Source organism: Micromys minutus, assembly GCF_963924665.1.
Source record: "Micromys minutus genome assembly, chromosome: 1".
NCBI classification, from domain to species: domain Eukaryota; kingdom Metazoa; phylum Chordata; class Mammalia; order Rodentia; family Muridae; genus Micromys; species Micromys minutus.
In genome coordinates, this window is record NC_137969.1 from 110234465 (window position 1) to 110259428 (window position 24964).

The following is a 24964-nucleotide window of genomic DNA, read 5'->3' on the forward strand; positions in this document are numbered from 1 at the left end:
ATCTCCAGAGCAACCTTCAGGTTTTGATAATATTTTGTTATATTAATTTTAGTTGCTACCCAGAAATGTCTTTTTTAAAATTCCAGTTAAATTCTGCAAAATGGATTGCCTGTCTGCTTTGTCACAAGATTAAAGGTAACTTGTCCCTTTCATGATGCCCACCACTCTACAGCTTCCCTAATGTCATCTAAACCATAATGTGGGGTAGATGAGTAAATAGAGCTCAAGCGAGCCGTCCTACGGCTTAAGCCTGGGCTGTAATAGGATTAAGACAACTAGCAGTGACTCCTAACAGCTCATGGCCCAAATATACGACTTTAATAAAGTGACCTCCCATTCATTGTGTGAGGTCCCTTTTGGTCACTAAGCATCCACAGTAAACACAGTGCGCCAGGCCATGTTCACGGGTGCTTTTGTTAGGAAAGCACACATACCTGACCTCGTGGGGCTGTTATTCTGGTGGGAGGAGAAAACCTAATAAGTCAAACAGTGTTAGAAGATGATGAGGACCGTGGGAGAAAAATCAGGCCTGGGTACAGGAGGACTTGGATGAGGACATCAAGTTCAGGGAGCACCTCAGGGAGGGGACATCCAAACAAGATGGAGTAATGAGAGACTGTGGGTTTCTGAAATTGTCTGGGACAAAGAAAATAATGAGAAGGGCATAAAGCAGCAGCAATTAGTAACAAAAGGGATGGAGCCCAGAGGGTGGACCAGGAAAAACATCAGATGCCACTGTGTGAGGGTTTGGTGGTTAGTTTTGAGTAAAACGTAGAGCAATGTTATGAGGCTCTTTTAGACAGTCATCTTGCAAGAAGAGATGTTAATATCCTTTAGAGGCTTCCAAATACCCAGTTCACCAGCTCATCAAAAATGACAGTGACAGGAAGTTAGGGGCCCTCCCTTTGCCACCACCACCTATGTCCCCCTTAGGCTGCATCTCTCACCAATCGTTCTAACACTTTTATGGTGACTGTGTCACTAGGAGCCCTACATCAGAGGTGAGAAGGAGATTACTCAGCCACAGCTTATAAAGTAAAATACAGCTGGAGTAGCCACGCCAAAGGACTGCTTAAGCAAGACTGAGCACCCCAGTAAGGAAGAAGGTTGGTCATGGAATGGCTGTGGGATCAAATCACTGAACACTCCTCGATTTCAAAATTCTACACCCATCTAGCCCACAATGTACCTCACTCGTATCTGATTGTGATTTCTAACTTTCCCTTAACCTTTAATGTAATGACAAGCAGACGGGCAATACATTTTATGGAATTTAACTGGAATAAAAAGTACTTTTTTTTTTTTTTGAAGAGCAACTAAAGTTAATGTAATAAAATGTCACCAAACATGAGTCTGGCAGCCTGTTAAGTTTGAGGCTCTTAAGGAGCCAGGGCACATTCCTGAACCCTCCATCTTTTCTCTGGAAGATGCTTGTAAACCATAGTAGTTTAAACTTTCCCAGGCATTGCTACACTCCTGAGGCCACAGACCTGTGAAACAAACAGTAAGTATTAATTAGTTTTAATGTTGAAAGCATACTGTATCTGTTAAGTCCAAAGATGAGCTCAAGTTTGTAGTCAGTGTATTATTAACCTCACTTTCTTCTTATATACTTACATATTTACATTAAAATAGTTTTTATTTGTGTGGGTGTTTTGCTTGCACTTATATGCCTGGTGTCCAAGGAAACTAAAGAGGGCATCACATCCTCTGTAACTAGGTTCTTAGAACTGAACCCAAGTCCTCTGGAAGAGCAACCAGTGCTCTTAACTGGTTAGCCATCTGTATTAGTCAGAGTTTCTATTCCAGCACAAACATCATGACCAAGAAGCAAGCTGGGAGGAAAGGGTTTTTTCATCTTACAATTTCTACATTGTTGTTCATCACCAAAGAAAGTTAGGACCGGAACTCACACAGCAGGAGCTGATGCAGAGACCATGCAGGGATGTTACTTACTGGCTTGCTCAGCCTGCTTTCTTATAGAACCCTGGTCTACCAGCCCAGGGATGGCACCACCCACAATGGACTGGACCCTCCCCACTTGCTCACTAGGTGAGAAAACACCTTACAGCTGGATCTCAAGGCATTTTCTCAACTGAGGCTCCTTTCTCTGTGATAACTCCAGCTTGTGTCAAGTTGACACAAAACTAGCCAGTACACCATCTCTTCAGCTCTCATTTTTATATTTTAACTGAGAAGCTGACTACACAAAGACAAAGCCTGGCCACAGATAGAATGTGACTCACAACTTGCACAGAAAAATAGTTCCTTTTCTAAAACATTCTAGGAAGTCAGATTGTGACTAACAACAAAATCACTAGTCTGTCCCAAACTGCTAGATCCTCCTAATAGTTCCCTAATTTAGTCCTTGCTTCCAACTCAGTGCCACCTGAGGATGGCCAAAGAATATGCTCTCCATGACAAATCACACAGGATGTCCCAGTTCTGTCCAGCGGCTCACAGCTTCCTCAAGCAAGCTGCCTTAAGTGGCTGCACACTTGGCATTCTACTAGGTCTGATTGAGTAGCTGCCAAAAGTCAAGTTGACAGCAACTGCCCCTTGCATAGTAAACGATGAACAGATGGTTTTGCTTATCCTTCCTTGGTCATTGGGGGACCACCAAGTTTTTGTTTTTAATTTTTAAATATTTGTGTGTAAATGTTTTGTCGGCGTGCATGTGCACCATGCGCGTGCACACTACTGGCAGAAATCGGAAGGGGAATTTTGGATTCCCTGGAACGGTTGTTATCGATGGTTGTGCGCTACCGCGTGAGTGCTGGGACTTGAACCCGAGTTCTGTACTGCCGAACCATCTCTCCTGCCCACCACTCAGTTTTTAACAGCTGGGGACTTACTGATTTGTTTTCTATGGTCACTTTGAACGTTTGGGAGAAGCAGTGCTGCCGGACCAATAAGCAAAAGCTAGTTTTCTATTTTCCACCCAGCGATGTGGAAGGAACACTTGCTGGGGGATCCCGGTTTCCACTGGGCAGGATTATGGCAGCCGGAGAAGAGTGCCCTAAGCATGGACGTCCGAACGGAGGGGGAGACAATGACTAGGGTTTCGTAATCAAGGTGAGAGGGGCAGACGTTGTTACAGGAGGACAGAAGCACCTTCCGCAGTTACTACCGCTCAGCTCTTCCAGCCTTACAGCTTCAGCGTCTGTATGTGGGTGGGGCCTCCCGCAGATATCTGCGCACGCGCGCTCGGAGCGACGTCATGTCCGGGGGCGGGAGTTAGCGGCGGAGAGGGCCGGGGCGGGTGTCCTGCGGCGTCACTCCCCTCACTCGTTCGGCCCTGACGCTTATGGTTCCGCCTTCCCGGCCGGAGCACAGCGTTCCCGGCCTGCTCTCCGCTGCCTCCCGGATCTCTTAGTCTGAACCGGGTGTTTGCTCTACTAGAGGTGAAGCGTGCATAGCCGGGAGAGCGGGGCCTGGGGCTTCTTGGGTGTGGGCACCTTTCCCGCAGGTGTAATCACCTGGGCAGGATTTGTTTTTCAGGGCGACGCCTTTGCCATCACAGTGAAGTTTTAGGAATATTGTACACAGACTACAGGGGCAGCGAATGCTTAAAAAAATAAAAGAGAAAAAAAAAAAAAAAACCAAAAAATAGAAAAAAACCCCCAAAAGCCAAAACTATAGATTGCATTTTAATCTTTGGGCTTTTAAAAACAGCTATGATTCTAAATCGCCTTTTCCCCCCAAAAACGAATTATAATCTCTTTCATAAGAGAAACTGTTCAGATATCTAACTTTCAACAAGAAGTTTAACCTCCCCTGGTTATCTGGGGACGTCTCGGGGGCTTTTAGTAGCCGAGGACTTTATTCTTTGGAAGAATGTTTGCCTCTTTAGTGCCTGACTCTCTAACCTAGTTTGATCTTTTCTTTTGGTTTACCATTAATATCACAAAGTCTGTTTTGAAAGAATGGTGGGCCTCAGGTGATTTGAGAGTCCTTGCCAAGTTTTTAACCATCTTCTGGTTAGACTTTAATGCTGCTTCTCTGTTGGAGTTTTGTTTTTTGGTAATTATATTTGGCAGAATTGTGTTTATAGAAAGAAAAATAAGGGCAAGACTTGGGTTTTTGTTTTTTGTTTGTTTGTTTGTTTTCTCCTAATGTCTCCAAGTGCCCATTATTGAGAGCACAGCTAAGCAAAACAAAGGAAATGAAACTCACCCTAAAACCTTCCTAACTGAGTAACTGGATGTCCTTTTGGACTAGGAGTGGTGGTCCACACCGTTTATCCTATCATCCAGGAGGCAGAGGTGAAGGTCTCTGAGTTTAAGGCCAGCCTGGGCTACTTAGTGAGATCTGAGTTGTAAAACTGGAAGTAGAATTAGTATATAGCACTGGTTAGCTCCATCTATATAACATCACTTGCCCGCTTTTCTAATTCATCTTTCTTTGTTGTTCAAGAGTTTATAATGAGTGCAAAGTATTGTGCTAGCGGTTCATATAAGTAAAGAATGAACTCTAACCCCCCCCTTCTGTGCCAATTATCTTAGTAACTTGGAGGACAGTTGACCTATATTTCCGTATCTACATCTTTGACCAAGATCATAAGGAAGATGGGAAAGGGTTGTTCGAATTCAAAGAGTTAATGCTCCTTGCTTAGGGGCAGGCAATTTATCATATTTAATTTATTAAAAAGGCAGAGAAAATTCCCTTAATGTCTTCCCAATTCTTCTTTCTTTGGTTTTAGGCTCACTTAAGGGGGAAAAAGTCCCTCCAAGGATGAAACATGGCTGATGATTCTCAGAGGAACTTTCGCTCTGTCTACTATGAGAAAGTTGGCTTTCGTGGAGTTGAAGAAAAGAAGTCACTGGAGATCCTCCTGAAAGATGATCGTTTGGGTGAGTCTCCTCTGCTTAAGTTCAGTGGCTCAAAGTCACCAGGTAAATATTACCATAAAGGATTCAAAGCAGCTCTTGCTGTTGTTTTGTTTTGGTGAAATCAGAGTGGTGTTGTTTGAGAAAAGTTGAAGGATTTTCAAAATCATCGAGAGGCAGAAGGTTTCATAAAGCTCCTTAAGAACTGGACACTGCTTAGTGTGGTGACGCAAAACATTGATTCTGGCAGCCTTGGAGGCAGAGGCAGGGGGATCTGTGAGTTCAAGGACAGCCTGATCTACATGGAGAGTTCTAGGACAGCCAGGGGATAAATCGTAAGACACTTTTGTCTTTAAAAAGAAGTCAATTCTGTTTTTTTATTTTATATTTTTATATGTCTCTGTATTTCATAGCACCATGGTTTTTAGGTAAACTCTATAAGAACCCTGGTTATGATTTTCTTTTGTGGAAGATAATCCTTCAGTATACATTTATATTTAATTTTTCTTAAGCCAACGATAATAAAGACCAGTTTTACAGTAAAACAGAGCCACAGTATAAAAACAAACTTAAGTGCTTGTTGTTGTTGGAAGAGCTGGGAATGGAACCGGGACCTAGCATGTGCTAATACTGTGTCCCCATCCAAATCTGTGTTTTGTAAGTAATGCTAATGTTAGAGGAAATGTTGAAATTGATGCCAAATACATTTCTATGCTGCAAAAGTGCTGGTTTAGATAGCTTAGTCGATAGAAGATGTGGATTAGAAATTAGACCACTATGGCTTTTCCTCAGTTTGCTGCTGATTAAGCTGTGGCTTTCTCCTGCAGGCATTTCTGAGCCAGACAGTTTTAAGAAGTGAAATTGCACTTTCAGGTGCTGTGAGCCCATGGGAAACTTCTAATTGTTCTTTTTCTTCCTCTAGACATTGAGAAGCTTTGCACATTTAGCCAGAGGTTCCCTCTCCCATCCATGTACCGGGCATTGGTGTGGAAGGTGCTTCTAGGTATGAGACCCAGGAGTGGTGGTGGTGGTGGTGGTGGTGGTGGTGTCATTTTAAATGTATTGAATAGGATTCTTTGTCATCTTATAGACACAAAAGGAGCATTTGTTACATTCCTCACTGACTATTGGGTCTTCCCCAGGAGGCTCAATTACTGCTCACTATAAAAGCCTTTTGGGTGGTGATGTCAGCAGAAATATATTAAGGATTACTCTTGGAGCGTCTGCTCTTTAATGGCAGTAGAGAAGACAATATTTGTTCCCGAAACAAAGCCTTTGCACACTCAAGTATCTGAGTGGTGGGTCTCTGTGGTCACCATCTTCAAAAGCAGTGACAACCATTTTAGTTTTTCCCGTAACATTTTTCTTTCTTAAATCTCACATGAAGCTTTTGTAGCCATCAAAATCAGTTCCATCCAGGCGTGCATTTTAGGTGGTCACGTCAGCAGGCATGAAACATTGGGGTGGGGGAAAGAAGAATTGGCCGTTTTGGTTGTCAGCTGGGTAAGCAGGGGGAAAGACCATGCTGGCTTCCAGTTTTGTATCTGTCTAGAGACATCTTAAGTGAAATTAGTTTTACGTTTTAGTCTTGACTGCATTGTATTCTGTGGTTCTCGGTGGTAGAGGATGTTCTGATGCTAAGGAACTAGCCAGGCTTAGTAGCGAATGCCTTGATCCCTAGCCCTTGTTTAGAGCTTGAAGCCCTGGGCTGGATTGTGAGTCTCAGGAAAGCCTTGACCACAAAGTAGGACACCCATGTCCCTACAAGAGGAACCATGTTGATGAAGGGTTGAAGAACGTGATTTGTTTGAGTGAACCTGAGTGTAGAGAGTGAAATGATCATGGAGCAGAAACAGAAGGAATTGCTGAGGATGTTCGAGTTAGTGAATTGTAGTTAGACCTCAAAGCCCACAGTCTCTGGCTCTGCACAGCCTCATAACAGTAATGGGGCTGGAATAAATCAAGTGAAAAATTGTTTATATCAAAGCTGAGCCCTAACAACACATTGTTACCATTCTACAATTCATTTCCTTAGCCAGTGCCTGGGGCTCTGATTCTTCAGGAGAACATTTGGTGCTGGGCTTGTCTGTCCCCTTTCCTGCCTCTGCTACCTGAGGGCACAGATGCCCACACTTGTGATAGACTGAAAAGGGTAAGAGCCCCAGTGTTAGCTGATCTGAGACTGCAGCCGGTCTGTCATCTTCCCATAGTTTTTGTGAAACGGTTTACTTATGAACAACACAGAGGGGGGTCGTGGGGTGAGGCTCTGAGTGGAAGTGCTCACTACAGAAGCTTGGCAGCCTGGGTTCACACCACAGAGTCGACATAAAGGTGGAAGGAGAGAACCAACTCCACAGAGTCGTCCTCTTCACACTTGCATGTACACACACACACACACACACACACACACACACACACACGCACAGTTTTATGCTAAAACCTAATGAGCAGGCAGCATAGTCAAGTAACAAGCACAGTGTGTCACGGAAATACACTGTCTGTTGGCCTTATTGATGAGGACCACGGACTTTCGCCCCAGTGATAGACCATTCTGTAGATAAGCTTTAATGATTTAGGGTAAACTGAGGAAAAGGACTCTTGTAGGAGGCCAAGTGCCCCAGGAGCTAAAGGTGCCCTCAGCCTCTAGCCAGGAACTCAGTTAAACCGTCATTGTAGCTGATGTGGTTACTGCCATGAAATTCTGTCACATGCTTATTCAAAGGGTTTTGTGGTGCCATCCCATTTCTAACATCAGTGAGGCACCAGTTTGCAAAACTCTTAACATTTAAGAGTGTTGGAGGGAGACTTTCTAAGAGGGAATCTACGTGGTCATTACTTGTGTGAATCTCAGGTGTGGGGCTGCTTCTCGCAGGATTCTTTTCACTAGCGGAGTGATTTGTGTGTGTGTCTCAGCGTTTGCCCCTTTTCCATCTCTCCGTAGGCATCTTGCCTCCGCACCATGACTCTCATGCCCAGGTGATGGCCTATCGCAAAGATCAGTACTGTGACATCTTCCACGCCTTGACAGTAGTCCGCTTCATCAGCGAGGCCACACCGCAGGTTGAAGTGTATCTTCGCATGTTTCAGCTAGAGTCGGGGAAGTTGCCTCGAAGTCCCTCTTTTCCTCTGGTGAGCGCTCATTCCCACTGGACATTCAACTCCATCTCTTTTCTAAGAATTACTTTTTGTCTATTAATGTGCTTGCAGAGGTGAGGATCAAACCTAGGTCCTCATGAGTGCTAGGCAAGCATTCTACCACTGAGCCATGCCACTAAGACTTTCTCCTGGCTTCCATTTATTATTGTTATTATTATTACTATTACTTTTATTTATTTTTGCAGTTTAGTTGTTGCCCTCCTCCCAATCCACCCTCCCACAGTTCCTCATCCCATTTCTCCTCCCCCAAATCATAGTAAAGTGTTATTTATGAATGAATTATTTCTTGCTATTTTTTAAGATTTATTTTATTATTATTTTAGTTATTTAAGAACTTTATTAACAGGTACCTGCACTTTGTTGACTTTTTTGAAAAAAAAAAATCAAGTCATAAACGTTATTACAAATTAAAAATGAAGTCCTTAAAACTTTCAACTTGACCAGATATGAGACAATTTAAAAACCATTAAAGGTGTATTGAGAAAAACCAGGCTTTTTTGTTCCCCTTAAAAAACACATTTGTCATTAGGTAAAAATAATAAAAACCCCATACTGCATAGATAATGCAGATAGTTCTAGTGTATCTGGTCAACGGGTGAAAAGCAAGCATTTGAGGTCTTCAGATCCAATCTTTGTTCATTTCTTATTGCTGGAATTTCATATTCATTTCTTCTTGTTGGATGACCAAACCCGATGATGGTAGAGATGGTAAGTTGGCATTTACTAAGTCCCAGCCTTGGGAGCGGACGAATTCTCGGCTGGTGGATCGGCTGCTTTTGTCTCTTTGCAGTCTTGTCGTTTAGGGTTCTCTGGGTGTCTGCGTCGGTAATTGAAGTTGCAGAGATACCGACGTTGAGGTGGCTGCTGACCTTGGGTCTGGTCTCCTTGATTTTCTTTGTCCTCTTTATTGCCGTCCTCTCTAGGCTGTCTTTGGTGAGGAGGCCCCTGTAGAATCATGTGTTTCTGGCTGTGCACACATGCTTCTATGCATAAGTCAGAAGAGCAAGATTCAGTCAGATGCTGTTCCTCAGGCTCCTTCTGCATGCTCCTTGTCGGGACAAGGCACCTCTGTGTGAGCACGACACAGTTCTGAAGTCAGGAGTCATACAAGGACAGTGCTCAATCTTATCTGCAGGCCCCTTCCTTATGTGCCCAGTTGTTCTAGGGATGCCCCTCGTCACACATAAACAGAACGGCTGGCTGAAGACTCGATTTTGGACTATGGATCACAGAGTTACCATGTTGCTGTAAACACCTGTGATTTGGGCTGAGTCCTTTGTCTTTCTCTTCCATGCCTTGGACACTTTTGACAGATGTTGGTCAGTAATTTTATAGAAGACCCCTCACTTCAGGTCTGGCTGGTGTTCCCTCTTGGTGTGATTCCGGCTGTCTCTTGGAAGGGATCCCCAAGGGTGATGTACCCTCAGTGTACTGTCAGAAGGCTCACTGTGGCTTTCCCTCATGTGACATTCATTAGCTTTGATCCTTTGGTAAAGGACTGGGTTTCTACTGAGAAGTTATTCTTTCTCCCTTGTAATCACTACTTTTCTTTGTGGGGAGACAACACTTCAAACTACTATGTAATTATCCTCTTCCTTACTGAAGTTTGGCTCATACACTTGACCAATCATTGATTTAAAATTGTTATAAGTATTAGTCTTTCATCTTTAAGTAATTTTGGTCATAGAAGGACGTTATAAAGCAGTACACCACCGCATACACCTTCACCCATTTTGCTCACATGCTGGCTCTCCCATAGCCACAGTGTGATGATCAGAGCTTACACATCAGCATTGACACAGGGCTGGGACCTGAGATCTGGTTGCTTGTCCCTGGATGCTCCTCTGAGCCCAGGTCCAGTCCTGGGTCAACACTGCCCTTAGTCATTCTTGGTTCCGGACCACTGGTCTTCAGGCCTCCTTGCTCTCCTGTGATCTTGACAGTTTTGAGTCTCTTTGGGATGTCTTCATTTGTCTGGTGTTTACTGATAGCTAAACCTGGTTATGCATTATTGGCAAGGAGAAGTCCTGGTAATGGATCACTGGTGCAGGTGCTGTCTGCCAGCTTCTTCCTCGGTAAGCATATACTTTGCAATTAACGAGCAACTCATGGAAAAGAACTCTGAGGATTTTCATACATATATTAAAAAAATATATGTGAAATATATATTACATATCATTTATGCATATTTAATTTGTACATATAAAATATAAATACACATTTAAATATAAATAACATACATATATAAATATAAAAATATATAAAGTATATATCTATATACTTATACATTTTTATTTATATATCAATTATTGATTACCTATAAGTATGTAATATATAAATTACATAATAAGTATATCATATAATTTAACAAATTCAGTTGCAACCCAGTGTTACAAGTTCATTTTAGCCTTCCCTGTGACAGCCGCAGATATTGAAAAGTTCCCATTATGCTCCGGTATTTGCTTCTGGTTTGTTTTCCTGTATGTCCAGTGTTGTCAGCCACTCCTGGCTACTTCATTGCAGTGGTCTAGATATTTTAATGCAGGCTTTATTTGTTTTATTTATCTGGTGAAAACAGAATGAATTTTCAGGCAAGGGTTTGCATACAATCTTTGATTGTCTACAGAATTTGCTTTTACTGAAGCCTTTGAGCCAGCCGAGGCCTCACCCGCCTCTAGTCCCGGAACTCAGGGTTGACAAGGGAGGATGTTGAGTTGGAGAGCAGCTACATAGTCGCATCTCCCCCCAAACACTGTTCGATTTCCTTTACTTATGACTTATTACACAGCTACAGATGTAGGAAGTTTGTGGCAAATTAGCCCCGACAAAGGCCAGCCATTCACTTTCCATCTATGAAGGGAGAAGAGCCCCACATGGTTAAGTGGTCCTGAGGACAGTCTCATTTTCCTGTCACTTGGGGGCAGCACTGAGATACTGGTAGCACATGAGCTCCGTGGGTCAGGGACTGAGTCTGTGGCTTCTCAGCTAGGCAGGTGCTCTACCACCGAGCCATGTCTCCACCCCCTTGCGTCCTTTATTTTCCCTTTTGCCAAGTGGCCCAGTCGCAGTCTTCCTACCGTAGCTGAGACTACAGGCCCAAGCTCCTAGAAAGGCTCTGAGTGCTTGAATTACATTTTGAATGAGGTTAGCAATTCTCTTAGTGTAAGAAATCTAAATCCGTACTCACTGGTCCGTGCTCTGACCCCAGATTCCTTCCTGCAGCCTCAGGTGTGTTTGCTGACTAAACATGGAGTGGGTTCTGTCTCCCCACCTTTCCCTACACACACAGCTCCTCCTGTGCTGTCATGAGGTAGTAAGAGCTTGTGAGGGCTCAGCTTGGCACAGCTGGACAAAGCATATTAGTCTTTCTCACCCGGTCAGAGAGATCAGGAGCAGCCAGTGACATGCCACCTTCAGGGTCACCCAGACCAGGCCTAGGCCTGTGTGGAATTCCTAGAGAGGAAGATTTCCTCTTCTTCTTGCTCCTTTTGTGTCCTCCAATTCTCTCATAAGATGTTTAGAAAAGTACATGTCATACGATTCGTACATTCTGTGGATATTAGCATGCTAGACGAAAGCCTAAGAATGAAGTGCTTTTTATTACAACAGGAAGTAATTGTCATTTAACTGGGAGCTTCTCAGGGGTATAGGAAGGCATTTCTTAATGTCCATATATAATGAGTATACTGTGGCTACTCCACCAGACACACCAGGAGAGGGCATCAGATCCCATTACAGATGGTTGTGAGCCACAATGTGGTTGCTGGGAATTGAACTCAGTATCTCTGGAAGAGCAGTCAGTGCTCTTAACCGCTGAGCCATCTCTCCAGGCCTCTTAATGTCTTTTTAATCTTAAAAGTTTCAAACTGTGAAAGCCTAGATGAAAATGTAAGTTGTTTTTTGGTTTGTTTATTCCTTTGTTCTTGGTGTTAATGGCAATATTTGAAAACAAAACAACTTTCCAAATAGGATTTCAGATTTAATAAGATTCCTCTGTTGAAAATTTCTTGAGAATTAATTTTCATTTTTGGATAGCTGGGAAATGTCACTCTTCAGCTTCCTAACATTCTAGTTCTAGGGTGTTTAAACTTTTAGGTAGAACAGCATTCTAAAGGTGTGTGTGTGTGGAAGCTTTGATATAAATCAGATGTTTTGTGAGCACATTTGGAGTCCCTCCATATTCATCATAGGTTATGTTCTGACACATTCCAAAGTGGCTCGTGTCATCACGTCCCTCTGAAGGAACCCTGGTCTACTGGGGACTGGCTGGGTGGAGAGTGAGCCTGCCTGGCCTGTGCTTGCAGCCGACTCCACACAGAAGCCCGCTGTTGTTCAGTTCCGCTGAGGCCCACGGATCTCTGGAGAACCCATCATTCCTGTCCGCCGCTTCTCCTTACTGACACACTCTGCCTTCTGATCTCCCTTTGATTTATTAATGCAGCATCCACAAGATGCAGGGGGAAGTGTTAGGCTTTCGGTTTTTGTTTTATATATATATATATATATATATATATATATATATATATATATATATATATATTGCAGCCCTATACTTGGCCCTATTCAGTGGCAGCTTCTTGTTCCATAGGGTCAAGGAAGACTTTGAGGAAATAAAAGTTGTTTGGAAAAATCCAGGTTGTAGTTGCTTCGTATGCTGTGATGGGTAAGAGAGATGAGGTGAAGTGTGAAGGCCCCTCACCCTCCATCTTGCCACAGACTATGTCCTGGAACCCTGGGCAGGGGGTGGGGGAGAAATCGCCACTTTCATTCCTGCTTCTTGGGGTTGTTTACTGCCACGCAGTGATAGAGGACCACAAACAAGAAAAGCGACATGCCCAGCATGTTGGCAAAGATGGTGAGCTGCAGGTCAGTGACCATCCCGACTAGCTCCACCCGACTCCGACGTTACTGCCCAGTGTTAGGCTTTCAGAAATAGGTCTTCCCTTCTGCCGCCTCCCTCTTGAGATTTATTATTAATCTTCCAGGAGCCGGAGGATGAAGTCTTTCTTGCCATTGCTAAAGCCATGGAAGAGATGGTGGAAGACAGCGTGGACTGTTACTGGATCACCCGATGCTTCGTGAAGCAGCTAAATAACAAGTACCGGGACGCTTTACCTCAGCTGGTGAGGACTTTGCTCTTTCGTTTCCATGGGACTGTTATTGGGAAACAGGCAGTGTCAGAGAACACTCTTACCCCAGTTGCTGCTGCTGGGGTGAGTGGACCCTCTACAGTGGTCCTGGCAGATGTTTTCTGCAAAAGGCAAGAAAGTATTTCCCATGGAATGGGCCCCATGTCTCCTTTGCAGCCAATCGGATCGGCTGCTGGAGGACAGAGGCAACCTGGTACTTCGGGGTCTCCGTGGACTGGACCTGCTCTTGAGGATTCCTGATACTGGTCCAGACGCACTGGCTTAGCTACAACGGTCCTTCCGTGTTAGGGTTTCTGTCTGCCCATGTGCCTAGTGGCAGGAACTTGTCTCTTCTCACATAGCTTCTAGGCCAGAATGGGGAAAGGGGCTCAGGGCTCCTGTCATCTTGTTCCAGCATGCACATATATACATGCATGGGCATGTGAACACATGTGAACACATTACACTACACACAGGCCCTACCATTGCTGTATGTTTGTCTGCAACTCTATACTTGGAGAATTTCTAGGCTCATTCAGATAAACCATTGCTTTCAGTTCTGACTTCCTGTTGGTACTCAGGGTTGAAAATTTCTCATTACCTTTTCTTAATTAAACCCTAGTCTCTCTCTGTGTGGGGCCTAGAATTGGAATGTTTCAAAGCCTTAGGCAATTGTGATTGTAGCTGGGATTGACAGCCTCTGGTTTAGATTCACTTTTCCTACCTAATTTACTCAGTGTTTCCTCCTACGAATTTGCTGTAATTAAGTCTAATAGCCCCACATTGACAATAAACAGGCCCTTGCTCTTTATACATGCGCATGCGTGCATGAGTGTCCCCTAGGGAGGTATGGTAAGAACATGCTTGAGCAGTATTTTGGGGTGTTGTAGTTATAATCTTAGTTTGGGCAGATTATAGTTTCTCCTGGCAAGTAGGTCCTGAGCTTGCCCGTTTTCCGCTCTGCTGCACAGGTGTCGGGCTCCAGTCTTGTCTGCGGGCGATGACCATGTCCTCTCATTCTGTCTGACACCTCTGAGGGCCAGAGAAGTCGGTCACCTTTGCAGATCTCTATTGTTTTCTTTGTGTGCATGTGTGTGTGTGTGTGTGTGTGTGTGTGTGTAGGCAGGGTTACACGTAGCCCAGGCTAGCCTTAAGCTTGCTATGCAGGTGTGGATGGCCCTCAACTCCTGATCCCCCAGCATGATAGGCCATACCTGACTCTTATCTTTGTAGGAGTCATTAATATACTCTGCGTCTTATCCTTAGTGTATCAATATGCTGAACAGGCTTTCTCCCTGTTTGTTGTTTAAAGTTGTCAGCTTCATAAGTGGGGTCTGTCAATGTTTTCTTTTTTCATGCTTATGTTTTCTGTATCCCTTACTGATTGATAAAATGTATTTCTTTAGCTGGATGTGGCAACATATACCCATTATCCCAGCACTGAGGAGACTGGGGCAGAGGATCAGGAATACTGGGCCATAGGCAACCCTATCTGAAAGGAAAAAACCCATCCCTCCACCATACTTTTCCCCTTGACCTTTGAAAATGCTCTAACCGTTTAAGCTCAGCTCCGCCTTGCTGCCTTGCTCTTTGACTGGCGTCAGACATGGCGGACTTCATACCTCAGCCTGTGTCTGTAACAGCATGGCTCCTCCCAGCAGCCGGCTCTCCTCTTCATCTGGCTGAGTGTGTCAGGACCATTGTGCATTTCACACAGTCCGACTTTTAATGAGTTTAGACACAAAATCCATGTTTGCAGATGAGGGCACTGCACCTCCGAGCATCGAGGTCCCTTACTAAGGGTGGTACAGTGGCTGTTCTAACTCCCGTCCCTGTCACTCATTATCATTAAGACTAAGAGTTAGACGTTTATCTACTAGATCACACCCCCACCAAACCCTTATTGCCCCCTGCCCCAGGATCTTAGGCTTCATGCATCTTAGGCAAGAGCTCTATTACTGAGTTGTATTCCAGCCCTTTCTTTTTGTTTGTTGAGAGCAAGAATGGCAGGGATGTGTGAGAGAGGCATTGGAAATGAAGTCCAGGCTGGTTTTGAACTTGCCATCTTCTTGCCTCAGGCTCCACCACAAAGCAAAGAACTTAGGCTCTTGTTACAGCCAAGTTTTTATAACCTTGGTCTGACATCTTCTTATACTTTCGTGACTTTCCTTCACAATCTGTTCCTATAAAGTACAGGCTGCTGCTTTAGAGCTGCAGGGAAGAGTACAGTTAACAGTGCTGGGGGCTGGGGTGGCCAGCAGTACAGTACCTGCCCAGCCTGCCATCTCCAGCTTAGCCATAAAAGGGGGGAGGGGCTAGAGAGGCTTAGCGGTTAAGAGTGCTTGTTCTGGCCGAAGGTAGGGATTTGATTCCCAGTACCAGCCTGGCCACTCACTACCGTCTGTAACACCAGTTTCAGGGAATCTGACGCCCACTTTTGACATACATGCAGGCAAAATACTCACACACATAAAATAAGTAAATCTCAGGGCTGGAGAGATGGCTCAACAGTTAAAAGCACTGACTACTTTTCTAGAAGCCCTGAGTTCAGTTCCCAGCAACCACACAGTGGCTCACAACCATCTGTAGTCAGATTCGGTGCCCTCTTCTGGTGTATCTGAAGACAGCTACAGTGTACTCACATACAATAAATAAATAAGTAAGTAAATCTTTAAAAAATAAGTGCACCTTTAAAAAACGAAAATAAATAATTAAAACATTAAGGATCGAGGGAAGACGCAGTGCTCCTGAGCTCTGCGCTGCAGTGTGATGCTTTTTGAGACCGCATCGGAGCTTCTTTTAGACTTTCCAGAGTTTAACCACTTGACACAGAGCAAAAAGCTAGTGTTATTTTATTTTATTTTTCACTAAGAATTTAGAGTTTGGGGTGAGGCTGCAGATGCAGCTCAGTGGTTAAGAGCACTGGCTGCTCTTGCAGAGGGTCCCCAGCACCCACATGACAGCCCACAATCATCTGTAACTTCAGTTCCAGGGAACATGAAGCAAAGTGACGTCATATCACAGGGGACGAGTAATCACTTTTGCTGTGTAATCCTCAGCCCAAGGCTTTCGAACAGTACTTGAATCTGGAAGACAGTAGACTGCTGAACCACCTGAAGACGTGTTCTGCAGTGTCCAAACTTCCTTATGATCTGTGGTTCAAAAGGTGCTTCGCGGGATGCCTACCCGAGTCCAGTTTACAGAGGTACATGTTTTCCCCACTGCGCACCGGGAGCTTGGAGCCCTTAGGTGACCATCCCCCAGAACTTGAGTCTGCCGCAGAACAAGAAGGTGATGTGAAGCTACCGTCCCTCAGTTTCTGTAACTGTAATGATTTCTCTTTATTGTTGACTCCATGTCTGGGAAGATCGTGGGCCTCTGGGTGGATGGCATGAGGCGGCCGTGGCTGAGGCTCTGCAGCGGCTGGAGTTCTTCTTTTCCAGACAGACCCCGACACCTTAGTGTCTCTTAGGCGTTTCATGACATCCGAAAAAGAGCTGAAGGCTGCATACAAGCTTTGCTTCTCCAGTCTCTCGGAGACCCACGTTAGGGCAGTGGTTCTCAACCTTTGGGGTCACCTACGACCGTTAGAAAACACAGATATTTACATGTGATTCATCATAGCAGAAAATTGTAGTTATGAAGCAGCAGTAAAAATGGTGTTATGGTTGTGAGTCGCCACAGCAGGAGGAAGGGTATTAATGGGTCGAAGCGTTAGGAAGGCTGAGAAGCACCGGGTTAAGGGTGTGGCTCAGTCTCAGTTCGACAACTCCAGGTCCTTGTCATGTTGTTTTGACGAAGTCAGCATATAGAAAGCATTAGAGGCATACGTGTAACTTAGCATAAAGATTCTACTACTAGCCTCTTCAGGTACAGGAATTATCAAACAATTGTGGTAGGTCCAGAACTGGCTCCCGGGTCCTGGAGGTGCCTCGGCGGGTACAATGACTCACTTTATAAACATGCTGACCCCAGTTTGGACCCCAGCACCCATGTAAAAGGCCAGGTGTGATGGTGTGTGTCTGTAAACCTAGCACTGGCGTGGGTGTGCGCAGACACTGGCAGGTCCCTGGAGCTCACTAGACAGCCAGCCCAGGCAGCTGGCGAGCCTGAGGCTCCATGAGAGACCCTATCTTGAAAAATAAAGTGGAACACAGTAGACAAAGACATTGTCCATCAACCTCAGCCTTCAGACACATTCACACATATGTGCATGTGCACCTATGCACACGCATGTGCACATAAACAGTCATGAAGAGCCCTTGAGATGCTTGGAGAACCGGTCCCAGGCTCGCTGGCAATGAAATGACTTCACCTGACATTTCGTTTGCTGCTGTGTTGTCTGTGGTATGCTGTCATCACCTGGCACTCTATGACAGGAGCAGGGTACACTCCAGTATAAGACTTTCTTCTCTTCAGTATCAAGCTCCCAGCAGGCATTTGGAGCACGGTAGCACAGTGATAACTAGAAGCGAGCTCCTTTCTCCCTTCTAAAGCCATCCGATCTGGACTCTGCTCAGCGGCTCATCTGATCGTTTCACAGTTGTTCTCTGAAGCATGGGCTTAAAATGAGTGTGATTTGATTTGATTCTATACTCTGAGGTGTCTGGGTGACCCCAGTTTTACAGTCCTCTAATTTGGTGATCTCTCTGCCTTGTAGGGTCTGGGATAAAGTTGTAAGTGGATCCTGTAAGATCCTAGTTTTTGTGGCCGTAGAGATCCTGTTAACCTTTAAAATAAAGGTCATGGCATCGGACAGTGCAGAGAAGATAACAAAGTTCCTGGAAAATGTGAGTGCTCTGTCTCCTTGGGTTTAGATTCTGGAAATGAAGGCAGCCTGGCAAACCCGATTTTCCTATCGTTTTTTATTGTCTCAGAGAAATAATACACTTTGCTTTTTTATTGGTGGTAGTTTGAACTGGTGACCCATGCTGGCCTGGAACTCTCTCTAGACCCCATGCTGGCCTCCAGGTTTTGGTTATCCTCCTGCCTCAGCCTCCTGAGTACTGGGATTATAATCCAGCACCCCACCCCTGGCAAGAAGAAGTATTTTTCCTTAACAGTGTTGATGTCCCCTCTTCTCGTTTGGGGATGTTGGTCTGCAGGGCAAGGCCCTTGCTCAAGCGTGCACCCTGGGAGCAGAGTCTCATTCCCAGTGAGCAAAGCGGGAACCAGAAGCAGTGGGAACAGCAGTGGTGGGGGTTCTTTAGGCTTTCCTTGTCTTAACTCCTCTGGTGCAACCCCAGCTGGATTGGTTTATGTGCCTAAGTATCATGTTAGTACTGGCTGAAAAAGGACCCAGTGAATCAGCTGCTCCCTCTTAGAACATTCTCTCAGGGCAAACAGTGAAGAGACCGTGCCTACATCATGGAGCAGACTCAGAATCTCACCCCCACTCTCTTTGTAATTAGGCCGAGTTAACACATGAAGTGTGGCCTGGTCAGTAGTCAGAGAGCTAAGTGAGTGTGAATGTGTTCATTATAAGCAAATCATAGTTATTATACTAATTAGTGGCCAACAGTGCGAGGAGGTGCCAAGCAAGGGCTATCTTCCTCTGAACAGCTCTGTGAATTGGGGATGCTGTTCCCCTGTTTAGATATCAGTGCTGAACCTGAGACAGCCGAACGCTTGTCCAGGGCTGAGTGGTGGGTGGCAGTGAAGACTGCCTGGCACCAGAGCTGCTCAGTGTGTCCCCAGGAGCATCAGGTCACTCTGCATCTGCTGCCACCTTCCCCAAACAGAGAGCGCTCCCATGGAAACAGGTCTGCCACAGAACAGGAGGGCGCAGTAACAAACACAGAGATTTCACTTGGACTCCTTCGCTCTTCACAGATTCCTCAGGACAGCTCAGATGCCATCGTGAGCAAGGCCATCGACTTGTGGCACAAACACTGTGGGACCCCAGCCCATTCAGCCTGATAGCTCGTGACTTCATGGACAGTCTGCAGGCCCTCTTTGAGCACTTGGTTCACGTCACTTGGTCTACTAACTGGTTAGAAATAACAGTCTTGCTGTGGTGCTCAAAATGCAACACCCCACTCCCAGTCAGTAAAAACAGTTTAATCAAAATGCCTGGTGTAGCCATGTTGTGAAGCTGCATCTCTTGGTGACACCGACATGCAACCCTGGCATAGTGTTTTAAAGGGGTGATTAGGAAATTCGGGCCTTAGGCAGCTCTGTTTCGGTGCATCCTGGGCACTCCCGTGAATGGTGAGAGTGAAGCCCTGTCCCTCTTTGATGAACACCAAGACACGCTGGTTACTTAGGAAGGACTGGTTCTGGAAGAAGAGCAGCTTTCTTTTCCTGGACTCTCTGATTGGGCTTTTGCTTTCTGTTGCCCCAGAACGTGTGTAAGTATGAGCCAATACCTTCTCGTGCTCCGTCTGGCTAAACTGGCTTAAAAACAGTCCCTGCATTTCCTTACATGTTCCCTCCCTTTGTGCCAGCTGGAACGGAGTCTTGTCTTTTCCTTCTTGAGACAAGGCCTCATTCTATACCTCCCTTTTGGAACCCTTTATGTAGCTGGCTTTGAACTCCCAGCAGTCCTCCTGCCTCAGCCTCCTGAGTGCTAGGATTTTATGAAATAAAACGCCTCTAAAGGTACCTTCTAGGAGAGGAAAAGAGCATCTGCTTGGTGTTTGTGGGGCTCTTGGCGTTTTCTGACAAATCACGAAATGTCAGGTGCACTTTCCACAGCCCAGTGCTGCTACCGGATGGGGAGGGGTGGAGGTTAGGGTTAATAGCTGATGATCCTCGGGCCATATTCTGTCACACAATGGTCACCCTTCATGAAGCATTTGGTGACTTTGAGACTGAAATGGGGCCCTTGTTTCAGCCTTACTCAGCTCACTGTCCTGTAAGAATGTGGAGAGTAAATCAGAGTTTATACCCCCTGCACAGCGAGGGGAGATGCTGAACTGCAGTTGGCTTCTGAGAACCCAGCGCCTCCTCAGTATGTGAAGGAGCCGGCCACAAAGAGCTGAGAGGAAACAGAGCTACTGAGCCCAGCTGTCCAGTCTGGGAGTCTTTACGGACTAGGAACTCACTCAGAAGAAACCCTCTTTAAACATTGCTACCTGCAGTTAGTATTTAAAAACAAAACAAACAAACAAACAAACAAAAAAACCCAAACAAACCAAAAAACCCAATCCTCCACTAACTACTTATCAAGCCCTCCAGAATCCTGAATAACTTTGGGGACATAGGGAAAAGTGCATACAAAGGAAACTACCCCAGTTGCTTTCATCCCAGAGATCATAGAGAATATGTGAAATTCACAGAGACATTAAAGAACCTGTGTTCCTTCTCTTGTGTGTGTGTGTGTGTGTGATGTCCATGTGTGCAGGTAGGAATGTACTTGGGTATATTTGTAGAAGTAAAAGTCCACCTCTGGTGTTCAAGATGATCACCTTGTTTTGAGACCCGGCACTTGCCTGTTAAGTTAGCCAGGCTAGAAGGATTATAAACATCAGGGATCCTTCAGTCTCTGCTTCACCTTCGTGGAGATCACAGCACTTGCTACCATGTTCATCTTTTTATTTGTGTGCTGGGGGTGGAACTTGGGTCCTTCCTCAGTGAAAGTTGTATGGACTGAGCTATCTCCCCAACACGGGTTCCTTGGCTTTACTACATATGTATTATCTGAACACGGTTTTGTTTTGTTTTGGTGAAATAGATGTGTTGAAATTCATTGGTGTTAGTGAATTTCATCCCAGGAAATACAAAAAGAACTAACAACTTTGAGACTGAAGAGAGATGGCTCAGTGGTTAAGAGCACTGACTGCTCTTCCAGAGGTCCTGAGTTCAATTCCCACCAACCAGATGGTGGCTCACAAACTTCTGTAATGAGATCTGATGCCCTCTTCTGGTGTGTCTGAAGACAGCTACAGTGTACATAAAATAAATAAATAAATCTTAAAAAAATTAGAAGAACTAGCAACCTCTAAACTGGAGGAGAGTTTGAAAATATGCATCCCTGGATGCTGAGGAGGTGGGCTGCCCTGAGTACACTCGGGACCAGACAGCTCCCTGCAGCTAACGGCTGCAGACTTGGAGGCTGCAGCTACCCTTCCTTGCTGTTCTCCCAAGGTCAGAAGGTTTCATGTGGTGGGCTCCCTGTACTGCTATGGACCCAGACAACACCTTGTGTGTGTGCACTGTCAAACCCAGTCTGGTGAAACCTTCTGTCCACAAAGTGACTCAGTGTGACACCATGCATATTTTTCTTATTAGAAACTAAACAGCCAAGGGCTCTTCACAAACTATATGAGAACCCCAGCACACAGGGACCCACTGTTTCATGGCAGAACTATGTGGAGAGAGCTCAGTGTTTAGCTTCTGCCTCCTGACCTCCCCCCCTTACACCTCTGATAAAAGCACCTGTGTTCTGTTTCTCCAGAACATTGTCAAGATGTAGGGGAATGCTGGCTACATAAAGCCCCGGGTGCTAATCACGGCCAGTGCTGGAGTTGTAATGTGGATTCTCCTGCTTTGTAAAGCTGGGACTCACCATGATAAACTCAGTTCTGTTCTGTCTCTTCTAGAGTCTTTAAGCACCAATAACAGAAGCTCAAAATCTACTAGGACTGGAAACACAAAGGAAAGGAGATGTGTGAGTGTATATGTTGGAGAAGCTGATATATATATATATATATATATATATATATATATATATATATATATATATATATATAATCGTGTGTGTGGTATATATGTGGAGGAAGCTAATGTACATATGTGTATTTGTGGATATATATATATATATATTACATATGGAATGTGTATATGTGGTATATATATATATATATATATATGTGGAAGAGGGCTGGTATATACGTGGTATGTGGGCAGGTGTGTATGTGGGATGTATATTTGTGAGTGTATATGTCAAAGGGGACTGGTATCTATGAGGTGAGAGTTTGAATAGGTAGCTGTATGTATAGAGTATGTAGGGAGTAAGTGTGTGGTATGTGTACATGTGTTGGATATGTGTACATGCAGAAGGTATGTTAGTTGTACATTCAGTGTGTGTAAGTATGCCTTGTGTATATGGGGGTCTGACTGTGTTGGGATATGTGGTGGCTTTGCCCTCATGACAGTTTGTACTTTTGAGGGAGGCAGTATGGAGCAGAGACGGAATGATCTGCTTCTAAATGCTGCTCCTGCCTCTCTGGTGCCTTAGCCATTTGGTGTCTGGCTCCTTAGTTTTTCTTCATCATGACTTAAATGTGAGCACCCTTCTATGAGTCAAGACTGAACTGAGAGCTGGGTGCTGGAGAGGACGCCTGGGGCCTGCCCACCAGGAGCTGAGTACATAATAGAATAGAAGCAGTAACCACGTCTGTTTCCTTCTAGAAGCTGAGAGCACCTTTCACCTCCTGAGCTGAGGAAAGATACAGTGACTCTGGGATGCAAGGTATCAGGGGGAGAGGTGTCAGGATGGCCTGTGGACAAGGGAACAGGGCTCTTCAGCTTTTCCCAGTGCTGTGCTCCAAGCCCGTCACTCAGCTTTCTTTCCTCAGCCTTACACTTGGACTCTCACCCACATCCTATCGGACACGTATCAGTGCACGTCACATGTGGTCTCTGGGAACACCAGGAGGTGAAAATAATGAGCTCAGGGCCAACCTGGGCTACGTGAGACCCTGTCTCATAACAAACAGAAGTGAAGTAAAACTTGAAAAGAAAAGCAAAGGCCCCAGAGCATTCTGGAATGGGAATGCCTGTATCCCTGTGGTTAGTTAAGGAGAGTGTGGCTGGATCCTGCCTGTTGAGCCATTTTATCCTTCAAGATGTATCTCAGCCTGTCCTGCTCAGGATAGGCCCTTGTCAACTTCTGGGCTGAGAGCACACTTCATTTCCTCTTTGCCTCTAGCGTTTAAGAAATCATCCAGTTTGCAGAACTGGTTTGAGCTGTCTGAGACTGTGGTCCCTTCCTTCCTACCTACCTTCCTTCCTTCCTTCCTTCCTTCCTTCCTTCCTTCCTTCCTCCCTTCTTCCCTTCCTCCCTCCCTCCCTCCTTCCTTTCCTCCCTCCTTTCTTTTCTTCTTTCATTTATTTATTTATTTATTTATTTATTTATTTATTTATTTATTTTAATTTATTGATGTCTTGGGATGGAACCCAGGGCCTTGTGCGTGCTGAACAAATGTCACCAATCCCCACCCTAGAACATAAAGAAATATATGTGTCCTTTGTGTATGTATGATGTGAGTGTTTGGAGCTGCATGTATACACACAGGTAGAGGTCAAAGAACAACCTCAGGTTCTCCTTTCCTCACACCTTGTTTGAGACAAGCAAGGACTCTTGTTTGCCACGCTGTACACCAAGGTAGAGAGTCCTCGAACTCCTGGAGATTCTCCTGTCTGTGTCCCCTCTTGCTGTAGGAGTGTTGGGACCACAGACGCACAGTATTGTATCTGGGTTACATGGGTTCTAGGGGTCTGAACTCAGGTCCTCATGCTTACCACCTCCCCGTTCCTTACATAGATTTGTAAACGGAAACAATAGCACTTGTGCATGCTTGTGGGATGTGAGGACATTCCAGTGTATGCATACACCGTGTGGCGACCGTGTGAGGATCATTTGGCACACTTTTTACCTTAGATGCTTCTGTGTTGGGAACATTCTAAATCCTCTCTACTGTTTAATTGTGGGTCAGTTATCTTGTTGTGCCATAGAACATAAGAAGCAATCTCTTTTGTACCGGTGCCACCCTGGTACCTATCAGGCACCTCTACCTACTTGTTCCATATCATCACCAAGACTAAGGCTTGTTAATGGCACCGTTTCAGCCAGTGTAGTTCCCAGTCTACACTGACGCACACCAGGTCTCTCCCTGATGCACACCTTAGACATACTGTCTTTGCCTAGAGCCATACCCCTTCTACCCCATGGTGGGCACTATCTTTCTGTCTCTAAGGCTCAGTTCAGATGTTGGGTAGGTGAGCTGAATGCCTTTGTCTCTGTCTTCAGACACTACATTTTTATGCTGCATATACAGTCATTGGAACCAGTCAGTCTCTTGTCTTGATTCTTAAATTTGAGGGTCTGGTTCAGCCATGGACCAACCGGTGGCCCCAGAGTCACCAGTGAGCATGCGTCAGCACAAGAGAGCATGCACCTTGGGGCAAGGAATACACCCCGGAAACCTTGCCCTCCGTTCAGCTGAGCACTCATTAGAAACCCACCTTGCAGGGCTGAGGGATTGGGACAGCTGTGTTTGAGTGGCTTGCTCCATACCATTTACTTGTAATTTCCAACTGCTGTAGCGGGACAGCCTGTCCTTTCATGGGGTGGGAGGTGGTGGTAGGGTTCATAGAAAGGGAGGTACTTTGACAAACCATTTCCATGCCTGGGTCTTCCCTGCAAACATTCATAACATGTCTGATTCAATCCACAGGTCTACTGAGAGCTGACTTTGCCTGGCTTCCTCCTGCTGGGTGGAAGACTGGAGGCCAGTGCCAGGCAGAAGTCGTCTTTATCTCTAATTGCATTGGGGAAGTGGAGATTAGGGTACTTAATGTCTGGTCTCTGTGCCTGAACTGAGGTTGCCAGACCGTGTGATGGTTGAGTGAACCCAAGTCAGAGCAATTAGAGTTTATGGCTGCTATGGCTGAAGGATCACAGGATCACAGGGAAGGCACGCCTAGGCCAGAGGAATGTCAGAACCCAAGGGAACCTGCAAAAGGAGCCTGCGGGTCAGCCAGCAGAGAGATAAGAGAAGGGAAGTTCCGGGTGCACAGTAGGTGAAAGAGGTCACTACCATTAGATGAGTAACCCATACCCTGGGTTCCAGCTGCCTGACTAGAAGGCACTCACTACCTCTCTTCTTAGCCTAAAAACTCTGT

At 45.3% G+C, this 24964-nt stretch overlaps 2 protein-coding genes across 3 annotated transcripts; one reads left to right on the forward strand and one right to left on the reverse strand.

Annotated features, from left to right (window-relative positions):
- Positions 1-3276: 3276 nt before the first annotated feature.
- TBC1D7 (TBC1 domain family member 7) lies at positions 3277-20370 on the forward strand. Of its 2 annotated transcripts, none has more exons than XM_080919227.1 (8): positions 3277-3404; positions 4703-4853; positions 5752-5832; positions 7771-7958; positions 12971-13108; positions 16174-16319; positions 17775-17904; positions 18947-20370. In XM_080919227.1, exons 2-8 carry the CDS (start codon positions 4742-4744, stop codon positions 19031-19033), a joined length of 882 nt encoding a protein of 293 aa, XP_080775353.1. In that variant the 5' UTR covers positions 3277-3404; positions 4703-4741; the 3' UTR covers positions 19034-20370. The 2 variants fall into 2 exon arrangements, with proteins under 2 accessions (XP_080775353.1, XP_080775354.1); XM_080919228.1 differs by having other exon boundaries at positions 12974-13108.
- Positions 12750-12863, reverse strand: LOC308438792 (dolichyl-diphosphooligosaccharide--protein glycosyltransferase subunit 4-like; the record flags this gene model as incomplete). The annotated part of the gene is made up of 1 exon (XM_080940292.1): positions 12750-12863. One exon carries the CDS (start codon positions 12861-12863, stop codon positions 12750-12752), a length of 114 nt encoding a protein of 37 aa, XP_080796418.1.
- Positions 20371-24964: the final 4594 nt, after the last annotated feature.